This window comes from Oncorhynchus nerka, linkage group LG14, assembly GCF_034236695.1.
Source record: "Oncorhynchus nerka isolate Pitt River linkage group LG14, Oner_Uvic_2.0, whole genome shotgun sequence".
In the NCBI taxonomy this organism is placed as follows: Eukaryota; Metazoa; Chordata; class Actinopteri; order Salmoniformes; family Salmonidae; genus Oncorhynchus; species Oncorhynchus nerka.
This window is the reverse complement of record NC_088409.1, coordinates 59,946,506-59,961,233: the sequence shown is the minus strand read 5'-3', so window position 1 is coordinate 59,961,233 and position 14,728 is coordinate 59,946,506. Positions and strand designations below refer to the sequence as shown.

General features: G+C 46.8%; 2 protein-coding genes across 4 annotated transcripts; both read left to right on the top strand.

The window, feature by feature from the left end:
• The first annotated feature begins 2,003 nt into the window (after window positions 1-2,003).
• Window positions 2,004-7,758, top strand: LOC135559661 (pleckstrin homology domain-containing family G member 3-like). Of its 3 annotated transcripts, XM_065000216.1 has the most exons (11): window positions 2,004-2,523; window positions 3,580-3,711; window positions 3,976-4,158; window positions 4,385-4,477; window positions 4,584-4,670; window positions 4,880-4,913; window positions 5,054-5,131; window positions 5,350-5,448; window positions 5,884-6,076; window positions 6,230-6,484; window positions 6,690-7,758. In XM_065000216.1, the coding sequence occupies exons 2-9, from the start codon at window positions 3,646-3,648 to the stop codon at window positions 5,982-5,984; spliced, it is 741 nt and encodes a 246-aa protein (XP_064856288.1). In that variant the 5' UTR covers window positions 2,004-2,523; window positions 3,580-3,645; the 3' UTR covers window positions 5,985-6,076; window positions 6,230-6,484; window positions 6,690-7,758. The 3 variants fall into 3 exon arrangements, with proteins under 3 accessions (XP_064856288.1, XP_064856287.1, XP_064856286.1); XM_065000215.1 differs by lacking the exons at window positions 2,004-2,523; window positions 3,580-3,711; window positions 3,976-4,158; ... (4 more) ...; window positions 5,350-5,448; window positions 5,884-6,076 and having other exon boundaries at window positions 6,115-6,478; XM_065000214.1 differs by lacking the exons at window positions 2,004-2,523; window positions 3,580-3,711; window positions 3,976-4,158; ... (4 more) ...; window positions 5,350-5,448; window positions 5,884-6,076 and having other exon boundaries at window positions 6,116-6,484.
• A 1,900-nt stretch (window positions 7,759-9,658) lies between these two features.
• Window positions 9,659-14,294, top strand: LOC115128091 (uncharacterized). Its single transcript, XM_065027212.1, has 3 exons — window positions 9,659-9,791; window positions 12,284-13,406; window positions 13,700-14,294. Exons 2-3 carry the CDS (start codon window positions 12,346-12,348, stop codon window positions 14,292-14,294), a joined length of 1,656 nt encoding a protein of 551 aa, XP_064883284.1. The 5' UTR covers window positions 9,659-9,791; window positions 12,284-12,345.
• The last annotated feature ends 434 nt before the right edge of the window (window positions 14,295-14,728 follow it).

The window sequence follows — 14,728 nt, the reverse complement described above, 5'->3', positions numbered from 1 at the left end:
TGTGATAACATACAGAAACTCATGTCCTTTTGTAAACCCATCTAGAAGAAAAAGAAACGCACACCTATTAAGACGAGGTGCTGGCTAGCGGAGTAGAAACTTGAAAATAAAAGAGAGCCGCACACTCTTGGAGCTCAGATGCAAAAATGTAATACCAACGTTTCGACAGCCAAGCTGTCTTCATCAGGGTATAATCACAAACACTGCGGGATGACTCGTTTATATAGTGTCAAAAGACACAGGTGTCTGTAATCATGGCCATGAGTGGCCTAATATCATTGGTTAATAATCAAATATTAAAATGTCATACAAAGAACAGCATTCACACAAATGGATAGCATACGATCATAGATTAATTTGACTATACAAGTTTACACACAATTACAATGGCAAAGTCACAATAATCACAAGAATGGCTTCAGATCAAAGTCTACGTTGAGACCGAAGGGCGCAAGGGTCTTTAAATTAAAGATCCAGGCAGCCTCTCGTTTTAACAATAAATTATCAAGGTCACCCCCTCTCCTAGGGAGGGTGACATGTTCGATGCCAATATAACGCAGAGACGAAATCCAGTGGCCTGCCTCCAAGAAGTGGGCCGCAACTGGATAAGTAAAGTTTTTACACCTAATGGTACTACGATGCTCTGAGATACGTACTTTTAATTCGCGCTTTGTTTTACCTACATAATTTTTACCACAAGGACAAGTTATACGATAAATAACTGCCTTAGTGGAGCACGTAATAACACCTTTTATTGGGATCGATTTCCCTGTTTGTGGGTGTTTGAAGGATCTACATTTATAAGTGCCATTGCATTGAGCACAGCCATTACATTTGTAATTTCCATCCAGTAGGGCGCAAATAGACGTTGTTCAGGAATATCTTGGGGTGGTAAATCAGAGTTTACCAATTGGTCTCTGAGATTTCTGCCCCGCGAGAATACGACCAAGGGAAGGTCCGAAAACACATTACCGAGACTATCATCGGATTTTAGAATGTGCCAATGTTTGTGAACAATTCCCTTAATTTGTTCAGAGCACTTTGAATAGCGGGTAGTTAGAACGCAAGAATGCGAGGCTGACCTTGAAAAAGGTCATGTCTGGTTTTGTTTTGAATTTTCTCAATGGCAATATTAATCTGATCATTCTTGTAGCCCCTCTCCTCGAACTTTCTTTGCATCTCAGCCATATTTCTGTCGAAATCGGACTGTGTTTTGCAAATTCTTTTGATTCGACAGAATTGGCTGTAGGGCAAACTATTTTTTAAGGGAAGTGGGTGACAACTATCAGCCCTCAACAAACTGTTACGATCAGTAGGTTTCCTGTAAAGGTCAGTGTATAGAACATTATCTTCACACAAGATCAGAAGATCAAGAAAACTGATTAGACGTGTATCAAGATTGCATGGTAAATGTCAGATGCTCAGAACAGGAGTTAAGAAAAGCATGGAACGCCTGGAGCTGTTTTGCATCACCCCTCCATAGAACAAAAATATCATCAATATACCGTTTCCAAATAATGATGTGAGGCAAGAAAACATTTTTGAGAGGATTGAAAATAGACTGTTTCTCCATGTAACCCACATACAAATTAGCATAGTTAGGAGTCATGGGGGATCCCATAGCAGTCCCTTTTGTAAACCCAATCTAGAATACCTCATAATCAAATGCTGACCGTATTACCTCCCAAGAGAATTCTCTTCCGTTATAGTCACAACCGTGTATATTCCCCCTCAAGCCGATACTACGACAGCCCTCAAATAACTCCACTGGACTCTATGCAAACTGAAAACCACATATCCTGAAGCAGCATTTATTGTTGCCGAGGATTTTAACTTGCTAAACTAATCTGAGGAAAACACTACCGAAGTTCTACCAACACATTGATTGTAGCAAATCTGATCGTGACTCCATTTTCTCCTCCCTTCCTATATGCAGAAACTCAAACAGGAAGTACCCGTGCTATGGACTATTCAATGCTGGTCTGACCAATCGGAATCCATGCCTCAAGATTGTTTTGATCACGCGGACTGGGATATGTTCCAGGTAGCCTCTGAGAATAATATAGGTGAACACATAGATACGGTGACTGAGTTTATCAGGAAATGTATAGGAGATGTTGTACCCACTGTGACTATTAAAACCTACCCAAACCAGAAACCGTGGCTAGATAGCAGCAAACGAGCAAAACTGAAAGCGTGAACCACCACATTTAACCATGGCAAGGTAACTGGGAATATGGCAGAATATAGACAATGTAGCTATTCCCTCCTTAAAGGTAATCAAAAAGGGAAAACCTCAGTACAGAGACAAAGTGGAATCGCAATTCAATGGCTCAGACACGAGACGTATGTGGCAGGGTCTACAGACAATCACGGACTACAAAGGGAAAACCAGCCACCGCAGACAGTGACCTCTTTCTTTCGGATAAGCTAAACACCTTTTTCGCCCTCTTTGTTGATAACACAGTGCCACCAACATAGCCAGCTACCACAGACTGTGGTCTCTCCTTCTCCGTGGTCGATGTGAGTAAGACATTTAAGCGTGTCAAAAGCAATCACGTTTGCATGTGAAAACACAAAATCCTACTCATTATCTACATGCTTCATCTAACCTAAACTAGCCACTTTTGTTTTGAGGAAACTTTTCCGTGGGCTTTGAACGGAGCATCTTAATCACACCCGGGCCAGATAATCGAATCCCTTCATTGTCTGGTGCACCGGTGTTGTGTGGAGCTGCTTGCGGACATGAGGTGCTTCCCACTGAGCAGCTGTACCACAGTGTTGCAGGCGGTAGCTAACGTGGCCATTTAATTTTTTTTTTTTTTACCTCCTATGATTTTATTTCAAGTAGGATAGCAGCCTACACAAGAAATAACTCATATTGAAAACCATTTAGATGTCACCTTGATACATACATACAGTCGGCAAAAACACAGAGGCACAATGCCCTTCGCTCTCGCTTGCCAAGCACTTACTGTCCCGCAACGGTGTGGGAAGGAGATGCCTAGTAGCCAACGTTAGGGTGACAGTCACAGTAAGAACACACACATGATCAGTACTTTTAATAAAAAAATAAACAATCGTCAGTTTTTATAACCGAAATTTTTAAATTACTGGTGTAAAACTAACAGTGAAATTACAACCCAGACTCATCCTCTGGCTTCAAAACAGAAGTTCTAACTCTTGCGGTACAGTAGTCGCCTTGTTACTCCTTTCCTTTCGACACACCCACACGTCCATACTCCGGTCGCCATATTGAGCTGCAGCTACCCCCTTCTCGTTATACAGACACTAACGCTTCGAACACACCAACAGCATTATCTGGATGTGTATGTAACAAACGCTTAACATTCCCCTTCTGCTACCATTTCTGTCAAGCCGTCTACACATACAGTTTGTCGTATTCGTTCGATAAATCCAACATATGCATCACACCGAACGCACTGCAACTGCCTCTGCAAGGCAAACGCAGCGTTTCATTTGAAAAGAATGTAATTCTGGTGTGCCAAAATGCAATAACACTGACGGTGTGATCGAAGCGTAATAGAAGACTAACCTCACTATCGCCCCGTGTGGCAGGAGCTGGCCAAACACTTTGATAAAAGTGACCCTGGCTACGAGGTAGTGGAGGATGCCATCATCACCATGACAGCCGTGGCCTGGTACATCAACGATATGAAGAGGAAGCAGGACCATGCCGTCAGGCTGCAGGTATGGACCACCATACAGCTGTTGTCATTGAAAATATAACAAAGAAGTTAGCTTTTGTTGCTGATCATAATCTATGACCCTGAACTGGCTGTAGAGGTCAGAGGTTAAAAGTCAAAAGAGGTTAGAGGTTGCAGAGGTCTTTGGACACCTCAGTCTCCACTACATCTGGAGGTCTTTGGACACCTCAGTCTTGACTACTGTTTTTGAAGATCAGAGGTCAAGCTGAGGTTAACACAAACACTGTTTTTCTTTTGACTCTGGCAGGAGGTTGAGAGCTTGTTGACCAACTGGACAGGTCCAGACCTGAGTGGCTTTGGGGAGCTGGTGTTGGAGGGCGCCTTCAGGGTTCAACGGGTCAAGAAGGAGAGGGCATTCTTCCTCTTCGACAAGATGCTGCTTATCGCTAAAAAGAGGCTGGAGCATTTCATCTACAGCACCCACATATTTGTGAGTGACTCGCGGACACCGGAATGAATTGATCAGATTATTGTGTTTCTGTAAATGCTAGGAGCATGTATCAATAGAGATGACGCCTACACCAATCAAAAAAGTATAATGTTTTTGTTGCTTGATTCTCTATCATGTACTGACACCCTTATTTCCCCTCCACTGTCGTTCCTCTCGTCTTTCACTCTCCCCTTTCCCTCATCTCTCTACCCTCCTCTCCAATCAGTGCTGTAACCTTCTTCTCGTAGAAACCATGAAGGACCCCCTGTGTTTTAAGGTGTCCGATCAGACCATCCCCAAACAGCAGCACATTGTACAGGTACGTGTAAACCACTATCAAATTACAAGTGAACCACTATCAAAGGACAGGACATTGTATTGTGTCAGGCCAGTGTACTTGAACTACCCTCCTACCCATGTTACAGACCAAAAACCAGGAGGAGAAACGCCTTTGGCTGCACTACCTCAAGAGGCTGATAGTGGAGAACCATCTTGCCTCTCTACCCCAGAAGGTAAGGCTTATTGTACATTACTGTAAATGTTGCCGATATGAATGGCAATACTTTTCAGCCAATACAACACTGAAGGCTGTGGCTAAACTGAAACAGAGAATATTGTAATCACTCTGTTAGGATGTGCAGCCACCTTGTGGCTGTTTATAGTTACCGCAAACACTGTCACAGGTTGAGCAATCATTGAAATACCCGGATGTATTTTTCAGGCAAGGCAGGTACTCGGTGACAACTTCTGTCAATGTGAGTTTCATGTCATTTCAAACCATCATACGTTCATACACCTACACTTTTTGCACTTTCAATTTACACTGTATTTGACACCAATTGTGCACAGTTTACAATCATGCACAACTCAGTAACTCGCCATTTATTTTTCACAGCTCCTCAGTTTGATCAGGATCGGTTAAAAAAATCATCTCCAAGATGCGATGAATACCATCGAGGCAGACGCCAATCAGGTCAGGACAAGCCATTCTTACCTGTAATGCACCTAGTGTCTACTTTGTGTGTCAACGACTTTACTGGTTTTAAGCATATTTTTTTACCCCAAAGTTGGATGAGGGTGATGGCTTCTTCTTTGTCATAAATCTAACAAATAACAAAGCCATTTTGCCATGTGCCTGTCTGGTCTGTGTTTGTTGAGTTAAATTAATTCTGTGTGTGTGTGTGTGTCCAGAGCCCCCAGAGTTCATCTACACCCCAGAGAAGGCCAAGAAGAGCCTTCCCCTGCTGCTGGAGGGGAACCTGTCCTATCGCCGTGGCAGGAGGCAGTCTGGTGAGACTTCATGTCTATAGACCAGGACCTGTCCACAAAGCGTCTCAGAGTAGGAGTGCTGATCTAGGATCAGTTTAGCCTTTTAGATCAGAATGAATAAGATTATATGGACAGATCCTAGATCAGCATTCCTACTCTGAGACAATTTGTGGATACAGGCCCAGGGCCCACATACATCAAGAGCCTCAAAGCAGAAATGTTTATCAAGGATCAGTTTTGCCTTTTAGATCATATTTGAATCAGATGATATGGACAAGGAGGACCTGATCCTAGATCAGCACTCCTACTCTAAGACGCTTTATGAACAAGGGCCCAGAGAGGAATCACTCACTGCACAGGACTTGGACTAAACATGCAGAGCTTGAAAATATGAATTCATAAATGTAATAATTGGAAATGACTCATTCTTAAATGCTTATGGCTGTTTCTTTCCAGCTCCAACTAAAGACTTGGAAACAGCATATCATGGTGAGAATTTTCTTAAAGGATTCTTGTTTATCTTGTTTCCTTGTAGTGCTTCAGTCTGTCAGGGCTGAAAGATTTGGTACGTTTTTAATGGAAAGTAAACACACCCTTGTTTGTTTCCCCAACCATTCCTATCTTCTCATGACATCCAGTCTCTTCAAAGGTAAGCTTGATTCAGACTGGTTTTTCCCCTATCCACCCACAACTGTCATACACATCAGATGATATCTCATTTGCAAGAATAGTACATGAGTAGTACACCTTCCCTTCCTGACATTCTCCATCTCAGTGTTGATGTTCATGTCCATCTCCACAGGCTGGCAGCGAGGGGGAGCTGTGTCCTGGGGCAGATAGCCTGGGATTCTCAGGCAGCACCAACACCCTGGCCTCCTCTGTGATGGAGGTGGAGGCTGAGGCAGAGCGTCCGGACCCCTGCCTGGGCCTGGAAGAAGAGGACCTACCCCCCCTGAGCGCCCCACCCACCCTCTCCATCACCGAGGAGATCATGCAGTTCATTAACCAGAGCCGCGTGCGAGAGGGCATGGCCGAACTCAAGCCTGACATAGTATGGGTGGGCTATACTCTCTTTCACAATTCACACACTATTAAACAGCTGCCATGGATTTGAAGCAACCTGTGTCACTTGTCTAGTCACTAGACATCAGTGTCTAGTTTTATGAGCTATCAATTTAGTGCTGCATTACTTCCCCATGTACGTATAGTAGGAGATGCGGGGATGACTTGACTTTTTTGTGTCTGTTTCTGTCTCTCCACAGGATTCACCCCTGGATGAGTCTCTGGAGGACCCAGCAACTGAGCCACATCCATGTCCACTTGCTCAGCAAGGAAATTACCTGCTGCTTGCTTCCCCTACGGAGGAGACTTACGAGTCACAAGACCCCGATCCCAATAGTCCAGAGGAGATAACAGTGCAACTGGAGGGGAGCAGAACCAAAATGGAAGACCAAACTCTTCCACCATGTCTGTCCAGGGAATCCTCAGAGGAGGGTGGTTGTGAAGAGGGAGAGTCAACACCTTTGCCAGCTGATGTCATAGAGGAGAGGCCTCAGGAGGAGAGCACATCAGCCAAAGAAACCGGGACAGTTGGGGAAAGAAATGCATCCGAGGTGGAGGACGATCAAACGTTCAAAACCTCGACGCCACTCTCTCCTGTAAACCTCCCAGACGAAGAGAGAGGGAGAAGGAACTCTGCTCTGACCTCCCCAACGAGGACAAGCCCCCAGAAGCTCCTCTCTCTGTCCCAGAGCACACTGTACAGAGCCCTCTGGCGCACAAGAAAGAGACCCAGCTCACCAAGTCAGACAGGCAGATCATCGAGAAGATCCGCAGCTACTACGAGGCGGCTGAGGCCGAGGCAGGAGAAGCAGGAGAAAGTGACAGCAGCCCCACCGCCAGGAGAAACAGCTTCTCCCTCATCATCCCCACCGGCCTGGTCAAAGACTCCGTGTCCCACTTTGCTGTCTTTGGCCACCAGGACAGCCTGTGTGACTCGGAGAGCGGGCGCTCCGATGGGGGGGCAGAACCAGAGCCTGAGTCAGAGCTCCCCTCTCCTCTTCCGTCAGTTCCTGACCAGGGAGAGGGAGCCCTCAGCCCAGATTGTTCCTCCACTTCTGCTGCTGGTTCCCAGGAAGACCACAGCCAGGCACCAGGTCAGGGTGAGCCTGCTCTGGAAAAATGTAGCAGGTTTGAGCCAGGGAGTGAGCTGCCCTGCACAGAGCTGATGAAGGATTGGAAAGAGAAGGAGAAAGTAGGAGCCCCTGTTAGCACAGAGAGGGAAATCATACCAAACCTGTCAACAGACATCACCAAAGAGCCCTCATTCAGCGACGAAGCAGCCAAAGTGATCACAAAAGGCCAGCAGGTAATCAATGGCCACAAACCAAGTCCAAGTGATCCGGACACAGAACCTAAAGAGGCCCAGAAAGATTCCACTGTCCCTCCACCTACAGGTCTTCATGACAGTAAGACCGCCCCAATGTCCCAGGCTGGGTGGGGTACAATCAGAGACAGGAGCTCCCTCACTGGGAACCTAGAGGGCCTACCCAGCCAGATCAAGGTGGGCCGCTGGTCCCGCCACTGTAAGATGGTGTCCTCCAGCCGGACCCTGTACGAGGGAGCAGCGGTCGCAGACGTGGCAGGGATAGGCCTGTTCGAGGCCAGCCCCGGTGATCCATGTCTGGTGGAGAACTCAGAGAGAATCCTCAGTAAAGTTCAAATGCTGGCTCGAATGTACAGCGCCAAGGCCAGCATCATGAAGGTGCCACTTCACCACAAGAGGGTGTGTGTGGGTCATGCACCGTGGACCGTCACCACCAGGCACAGCGTCCCTCCTCAGGCCCAGCCGCTACAGCAGCAGCATCAGGAGGAGAAGATTACAGTAAAACGAGCTCAGAGCCATTCCACTGGTCAGTACCTTTAGCATCCTGTATAAATGGCTATGATTTGATTAGATAGTGTAGTGGTGAGGATATGTAAAGACTTGTTGGTGTCTTATTGTTGAATTTGAGTTGTTTTAGTAAGCACTGCTAAATAATGGAAGAACACATATAAACTGTGGTTTACCATGATTGATAGTGAAAGTAAAGCCTTCATATGGTTGGTCAGGAAACACAACAAATAAAACATGACATGCAAAGCCTCCATATTGTTTATCAGTGAATGACAGTGTTTAGGCTGATTTTTTTACATTTAATTTACAGGCTGCCAGGAGATGACTTCAGTTTCCTCAGAACCCCAGCTCTTTGGCCACATCCTTGTCAGTGAACAGCTGTCCCCCACCTACCGCCAGCAGGAGAACAGCTGCGCCCTGACCGGACCCAGGGACAGTGTTTCCAACCTGGAATCCACATCCATTGCCTCTCCCCCCTCCTCCCCTCTGACTACCCCACCAAAAACCTCTCAGGTTAGGCCTGAGGAGGTAGTGACTACTGCTCTGGAGGGGAAGCTTATGGGGAACCAGTCTGAGGAAGTAATCTCAGGAGCTGAGATGCGGAGGCTTCACCCCAAGAGGGCCTCCCCAGTCCAGGAAGGCCCCATCCAAGGGGTAGGGATGGAGTTTCCAGCTGATGGTTATCCAAGGACCCCAGAGAGGTCTGTGAATCTCAGCAGGACTTGGGCAGAGCAGAAAGGACATAATCTGTACTCCATTAGGGAAGATCCTGCTCTGGGGGCAGTAGCAGCCTCTTTAGCAGGCCCATGTGGGAACAAAGACTGGTCTCCAGGGGTTGGAGCTGCAGAGGAGCTGCTGAAGACCATTCAACAGCAGGCTCCAACTGAACCAGAGACAAGCCAGGTGGTGAAGCCAGACAAAGCCTGTTTAAACACCAAGATAATGCCGCCTTATGTGGCCGGTGGGGCTGAGAGGGGGAGCTCACCCCAGATGGCCCCTGGTCATCAAAGCGAAGCTGAATCCACCAAAGCCAAGTCACAAGATGGCACTCTAGATGATCGGGATGTTTCACCTGCGGCACCAAAGATTTCCTCTCACATCTCCGACACATCTCCCACACAACAGAGGCCCATCTCTGGGCTAACTGAGGGGTCAAACCCCTTAGTGTGGAGTCCCACTCAGTCGCCTATGACTGAACCCATGCAAGCCACACATACATCTGGTCAGAGAGTCAAGGAGTGTCAAGTCCCAGAGGATCCCAAAGGAAAAGAGTGGGACATGGTTCCCCGTCCATGGTCATCGCTCCAAAGCCTGATGCCTACACCTCCGTCAGGGTGCAGTCCTCTGACTGTCTGCCTAAGTTCACCAGCCAAAGACCATCCAACCTGCACCTGCCCACTACCAAGGGCAGAAGGAGCCTCCCTATGAGTTGGAACGGATCAAACAACGCCACACTCCCCAGCCAAAGGTACAGTATTTAATAGGGCTTAATACAGTAGTAACACAATTTCACCGGTCCATAGCTTCATTCTTCCACTAAGAATTCTTGTAGAATAATAGGCAGAATCTACTACATACCCTAAACCGATTTGTGATGGTAATGGGGGTCAAATGTAAAACTGGAGAAAGATTAAAGGAATGTGCCTCTGACCGGAAGTGTGCAAATACTGTTTCCTGTTTCTCCACTAAAGAGTTCTGACAGAAATTCTATGAATCAGGTAAAACAGTGTTATTCACAGAGTAGATGGAGTAGATGGAAAGAAAGCATTTTACAGTGCCTTCATAAAGTATTCATACCTCTTGACTTATTCCACATTTAGTTGTGTTACAGCCCAAATTCAAAATGGATTAAAATATATTTTTTTCTCACCCATCTACACACAGTACCCCATAATCACAAAGTGAATACGTTTTTAGAAAGTTTAGCAAATGTATAAAAAATGAAATACAGAAATATCCAATTTACGTAAGTATTCATACCTCTGAGTCAATAGATGTTAGAATCACCTTTGGCAGCAATTACAGCTGTGAGTCTTTCTGGGTAAGTCTCTAAGACCTTTGCACAACTGGATTGTAGAATACTTGCTAATTATTCTTTTTAAATTCTTCGAGCTCTGTCAAGTTGGTTGTTGATCATTGCTAGACAGCCATTTTCAAGTCTTGCCATTGATTTTCAAGCTGATTTAAGTCAGAACTGTAACTAGGCCACTCAGGAACATTCAATGTTGTCTTGGTAAGCAACACCAGTGTTTTAGGTTATTGTCCTGCTGAAAGGTGAATTTGTCTCAGTGTCTTTGGAAATCAGACTGAATTAGGTTTTCCTCCAGGGTTTTGCTTGTGCTTAGCTCTATTCCCTTTACTTTTTTTAAACTCCCTAGTGCTTTCCAATGACAAGTCTACCCATAACATGATGCAGCCACCATGCTTGAAAATATGAAGACTGGTACTCAGTGATGTGTTGTGTTGGATTTTCTCCAAACATAACGCTTTGTATTCAGGACATAAAGTTAATTTCTTACCCACATTTTTTGCAGTATGACTTTAGTGCCTTATTGCAAACAGGATGCATGTTTTGAAATACTTTTTATTCTGTACAGGCTTCCTTCTTTTCACTCTGTCATTTAGGTTAGTATTGTGGAGTAACTCCAATATTCTCTTATCACAGCCCTTAAACTCTGTTAAATCACCAAATCTCTGAGTGGTTTCTTTCCTCTCCGGCAACTGAGTTAGGAAGGACGCCTGTATCTTTGTAGTGACTGGGTGTATTGATACACCATTCAAAGTGTAATTAATAACTTCACCATGCTCAAAGGGATAGTCGATGCCTGCTTTTTATTTATTTTTATCCATCTACCAATAGGTGCTCTTTGCGAAGCATTGGAAAACCTCCCTAGGCTTTGTGGTTGAATCTGTGTTGGAAATTCACAGCTCGATTTAGGGACATTACAGATCATTGAAATCATGTTAAACACTATTATTGCACACTATTAGTCCATGCAACTTATTATGTGACTTGTAAGGCAGATTTTTACCCCTGAACTTATTTAAGGGTTTGAATACTTATTAGCTCAAGACATTTCAACTTTTCATTTTGTATTCATTTGTAAACATTTCTAAATGCATAATTCCACTTGTATATTATGGGGTATTGTGTGTCGGCCAGTTACACAAAATCTACATTTGATCAATTTTACATTCAGGCTGGAACACAACAAAATGTGAAAAAGTCAAGGGGTGTGAATAGTTTCTGAAGGCACTGTAGATGCAAAGTATGTGAGAAGGCCCCTGACATGGAAATAACTGTGTTTTGTCATGAATGTCCAGGTCGTATCGAGTGGGAAAATGTTCAACAGTTCCTATTTGACTGTATATTAAAAAATAAATTGTTGTATTTTATTTTGTGTACATTGCAGCTAAGAGCTCAAATTGCATATACAAATGTACAAACGTACTATCAATGTAGCTTATTTTCACAAGACTGAGTAATCGCTGCCTGCACTCCCTCTCCTCTCCTCTCAATTTTGCTTCTCCTCAAGCCAAGTTTTGTGGCAGTGGCATTAATCAGTCCCTCCAGGGTTTCACAGGGATTTTCAGTGATAATATGCATGGCAATATGCGAAGATTTAGTTGAATTTGTAGCGAAAATGCACTGACGAGGAAAAAAGTTTGTTAACATGTGGCTTGATTGAAACATATTATGTGGTGAATGTGCAATGATTGGTTGAAATTCCGAGCACTCTTTTTGTACTGCGTTGATGGGTCACTTCTATGCGATAACATTGTGATGATTTGGTTTTTCTATGCTGAAATAGTGCGGTGATTGGTAAAAATTTGCAACCCCTCGCATATTGTGTGTGAAATTGTAGATTTTGCATAACAAATTGCCATCACAGAATCCTGGAGGGACTGATTAATGAAGTCTATTAATTTCCTCTTCTCTATGCTTTCCTTTGGTTATAGACTACCACCTTCTCCACTGAGGTCCAGAGAGCCAAGTCAGGATCCATCACTCCCATCCATCCATGCCTCTGGGTTGTCCCCCGTCAGACGGCCTTCCTCCCAACCCTCACTGGAGAGATCAGCCACCATGCTTCCAGGCATTGGCCAACCCATGGATGCCAAGCCCCCCCTCTGCCTTCAGCCCCAGTCTCTACCAGCACTCTCCCTCCCCCATCAGGGGACTCCCCTGCTCCTCTCCCACCCCTTCTGCCTTGACCAAGTCCCTGGCTGCCTCCTGCATCAGCCAGTCCATCAGCCAGAGTCTTGCCAAGAAGAACACTCGCCTCCAGGACCATGCCACCCCTCACCCAAACAGTACAGCCCCTCTGGCTCCCGCTCCCACTGCATCCCCACTGAGGATGAGGTCTCCCTCCCACAAACTCACCTCTGGCCCGAGTGGCCCCCCTCTGAGTCCTGGCTATGCCCATGCTTCCTACACCAGAGATGGGAGCCAGCCACCTAAGTGTCCCCCTTCCCCTCTCCGGTCTACTTCAGTCCGCTCCAGCCCATGCGCATCCCCAGCCCCAGCCCTGTCCCCCCCACCGTATCGCAGCCAGCACTCAGTCTCCCCAGCCCCCCCAGTCAGCCTGCATCACACCGCCTTTTCCTCTGCCTCTCCACGGCCCAGGCCTGCTGTCCTACACCAGCCACGCCATATTGGTTTGAATGGAAACAGTAACAACAATAATAACAATAACACCACTAACGGAGGATGGGTCGTGAATCACCGGAAGCCACCGTTAGCGAGTGCCAATAGTATACCCCATCCCCATGATCCTCTTTGGAGTGGTTCTGCTCACACTCTTAACAGGGTGGCAAGGCCCTTCTCTGTCTCGGAGCCCAGCTCACGAGTGCAGTCCCCGTCCCCTTCTCCCTCCCCATCTCCATTCAGCAGGATCTGCTCTCCTCCCCCAGTCCAGAATCATACAGGCCCCCTGATGAACAAGCCCCCAACCCTAGAAGCACCCGGGCAGGAGGGGCTTGCCCCTTCAATCACCTGGGCCTCTCCCTGGAGCCCCCAGGGCCTCCTCAGCCTGCTCCTCAGGCATAACCTCCCCCTCCGCCCATTGGGGTTCCTGCCAATGTCTGGGGAGTCGCCGCTCCTCAGCCGCGGAATGCCAAATTGGCATTTCCTTTCTCCTCCATTGCCTCACCCACATGGATAGATGTTTATCCCCCTCCATTCAGAGAAGCTCCAGCACCACCTCCCTCCCCCATCTGGTTTCTCGCCATGCTCTCCAACCCATTCTCAGAACCTGCGGAGGACCAAGGGAAGCAGCCTGCCCTTCCTTAGCCTGGCTGACCGACCACCCAGTCCAGTCAGGAATGGGAGGGGGTCTTGGGGAGAGAGCGAAGGGTGCGGGTCTGTGGGTGCAGAGCAGGAGTCTGGGTTGATAAGCCCCCGAGGGGGATCCTGCTCCTACAGTGGCTCCCCATCCTGCATCAGCCCCGGGGCCTTGTCCCCTGTCAGACTGGCCCTGGGAAGAGCACCCACGGCGAGCAACACTTCACCAGCATTGCCTGGCCCGACGTGCGAGAACTCCTGACCAAGTATGACAGTGGGGACAGCCCTGACCAGAGTGCTCCAACCTCCCCTGTCTGGCCTCAGGATGAATGGGGTGACCCAGACCTTGGGGAGGACAGTTGCCGGAGCCACCTGATCTGTGCCTATGTGCCTCGGGCCTCCCCAGCCCCAGACACGGGTGCGCCCATCCAGTACCCTCACAGGAGTGAGCCAAAGCCAGAGGACGCCTCCTCAATGCAGGCAGCCAGAAGGACTCTAAAGACTAGCTATGCTACCACTGTGAACCTGCAGATTGCTGGCAGTGGACGTATCACTTCCTTCAGCAACACCCAGGTGAGCCTGAACCAGACCTTATCCCCCGTGGTAGACAGCCAGGGCAGACGGAGGGTCAGCATCAATGCCTGCAACTTTACCCTTCCCGTTCACCAGAACTGCAAGAGGCTGTGAGGGGCTACGACTGGGCGACCTCCTCCAAGGTGCCTTATGCCTCAGTGAAAGTCTAAATAGGCACTTTACCCAGAAACAGTGGTGATCATAGGGATCCTATGAGATATAACTCCAGGTAATATGGTAAAGAATTACATTAGACTTAATTGGACTGTAGATTGAATCACCTGTTCTTTCAGATGACAATCTGACAATGTCAGGAATTCTGCAACCAACCCCCATATCACCACCCGCCACCTAGATCACTGTCCAACAGGACACCGACTGAACCCACAGACAAATTAGTTTGCCAGTGTCGTTTTTCTTCGTCTTTTTGTTGTTTGTTGTTTCAAAATCAATTCTGTTTATTCTGTTCAACAAAAAAAAAACGATGTCTTGTTTATCAAACTCCTGCGTTTGTGCTTGTGGCTGGCATGGTAAAAATGGTCCATTCT